The sequence below is a fragment of the Mandrillus leucophaeus genome, unplaced genomic scaffold, assembly GCF_000951045.1.
Source record: "Mandrillus leucophaeus isolate KB7577 unplaced genomic scaffold, Mleu.le_1.0 Scaffold53, whole genome shotgun sequence".
Taxonomy (NCBI): domain Eukaryota; kingdom Metazoa; phylum Chordata; class Mammalia; order Primates; family Cercopithecidae; genus Mandrillus; species Mandrillus leucophaeus.
This window is the reverse complement of record NW_012105697.1, coordinates 869,641-871,468: the sequence shown is the minus strand read 5'-3', so window position 1 is coordinate 871,468 and position 1,828 is coordinate 869,641. Positions and strand designations below refer to the sequence as shown.

The 1,828-nt window shown below is 51.8% G+C and overlaps 1 protein-coding gene across 1 annotated transcript in view; it reads left to right on the top strand.

Moving 5' to 3' along the window:
* Positions 1–623: 623 nt before the first annotated feature.
* Positions 624–1,828, top strand: part of GP6 (glycoprotein VI (platelet)) — a 21,031-nt gene continuing 19,826 nt past the window's right edge. Inside the window, exon 1 of the mRNA XM_011996939.1 lies at positions 624–685. Coding sequence (XP_011852329.1) covers positions 652–685 — 34 coding nt within the window. The 5' untranslated portion in view covers positions 624–651. The remainder of the gene's footprint in view (positions 686–1,828) is intronic.

Below are 1,828 nucleotides of genomic sequence, written 5' to 3'. Positions count from 1 at the left end.
GCAGGAGAATGGCGTAAACCCGGAAGGCAGAGCTTGCAGTGAGCTGAGATCTGGCCACTGCACTCCAGCCCGGGCGACAGAGCCAGACTCCTTCTCAAAAAAAACCCAAAAAACCAAAAAACAAAAATTAGCCCGGCGTGGTGGTGCACACCTATAACCCCAGCCACTTGGGAGGCTGAGGCCGGAGAATCACTTGAACCCAGGAGGTGGAGGTTGTAGTGGGCCGAGATGGCGCCACTGCACTCCAGCCTGGGCAAAAAGAGCGAGACTCTGTCTGGGAAAAAAAAAAAAAAAAAATTATAGCCATCCCAGAAGTTGTGAAGTCATATCTCACTGTGGTTTTGATGAGTATTTTCCTAGCGACATCAGGGAGTTTATGGGAGCACGGGAACACAGGCCAGGCCCCAGCAGGCAGACGAACGGTGCAACGCCAGGCTGGCCAGAGGAGATAAGCGCGGCTCCTTGGAGCTTGTGTGCAAGTCACTGTCCCGGGGAGCCGGCTACGGCTCGATGAGTCTCAATTAGGAAAGGCCGGGGCTGGCGGAGGAAGGGAGGAGAGCATTCTTCATCCTCATCACATCCTGAGCCCGTGCCCCAGGCTCCCCCCACTTCCCTCCCTGGCCACAGAGCTCAGGACAGGGCTGAGGAACCATGTCTCCATCCCCAACTGCCCTCTTCTGTCTTGGTGAGTCCTGAGGGTCGATCTGGGAAGTGCTGAAAGACAGGCCTGGACTGCCAGACAAAGGATTTTTTAAGAAATTTGCATCGGTGATGAATTTCAGGACAAAAAGGGACCTATGAGAGCCCCTTCATTGGTTGGGTGGGAAGTGGAGGGCTGGCGAGGTGGTGTGTTTTGCCTGAGTTATTCCAGCGTATTCGTGGCTGGGTCAGGAAATGAACAGAGGTGTCCTAGCCTTGGTCACAACTTTGTTCTACGACACTGCAGTTGCCCCTTTTTAAATAACTGTGGGCCAGGCACGGTGGCTCATGCCTGTAATCTCAACTTTGGGAGGCCAAGGTGGGTGGATCACCTGAGGTCAGGAGTTCAAGACCAGCCTGGCCAACATGGCGAAACCCCGTCTCTACAAAAATTAGCCGGGCATGATGGGGGGTGCCTGTAATCCCAGCTACTTGGGAGGCTGAGGTGGGAGAATTGCTTGAAACCGGGAGGCAGAGGTTGCAGTGAGCTGAGGTCAGGCATTGCACTCCAGCCTGGGCAACAGAGAGAGTCTGTCTCAAAAAAACGCTGAGTGCCGTGGCTCACGCACTTTGGGAGACTGAGGCGGATGGATCACCTGAGGTTAGGAGTTGGAGACCAGCCTGACCAACATGGAGAAACCCCATCTCTACTGAAAATACAAAATTATCTGGGCGTGGTGGTGCATGCCTCTAATCCCAGCTACTCTGGAGGCTAAGGCAGGAGAATTGCTTGAACCCAGGAGGCGGAGGTTGCGGTGAGCCGAGATCACGCCATTACACTCCGGCCTGGGCAACAAGAGCAAAACTCCATCTCATAAAAACAAACAAACAAAAATTGTGGACTTGATGATATCTGGACTAGGTTATGGATTTAATTTGTCAGTATCCCCTACAGCAGTGGAGTAAATAAGAGTCTCCTGACCGATGGGTGGCAGGTCGAATGCATTATTTCCTGATTTCTTCAGGAGAATTTGACCACTAAAGGGACAGCATCTCCAAAAGGCTAAGCAGGAAGGAGATGGTTGTGTTACTGGAGATGAGAGGGTTAACTGCGAATACAAACAACCTCTCATTCATTATCCATCCACGGATGTATTCTTTAACTTTTTTTTTTTTTTTTTTGAGACGG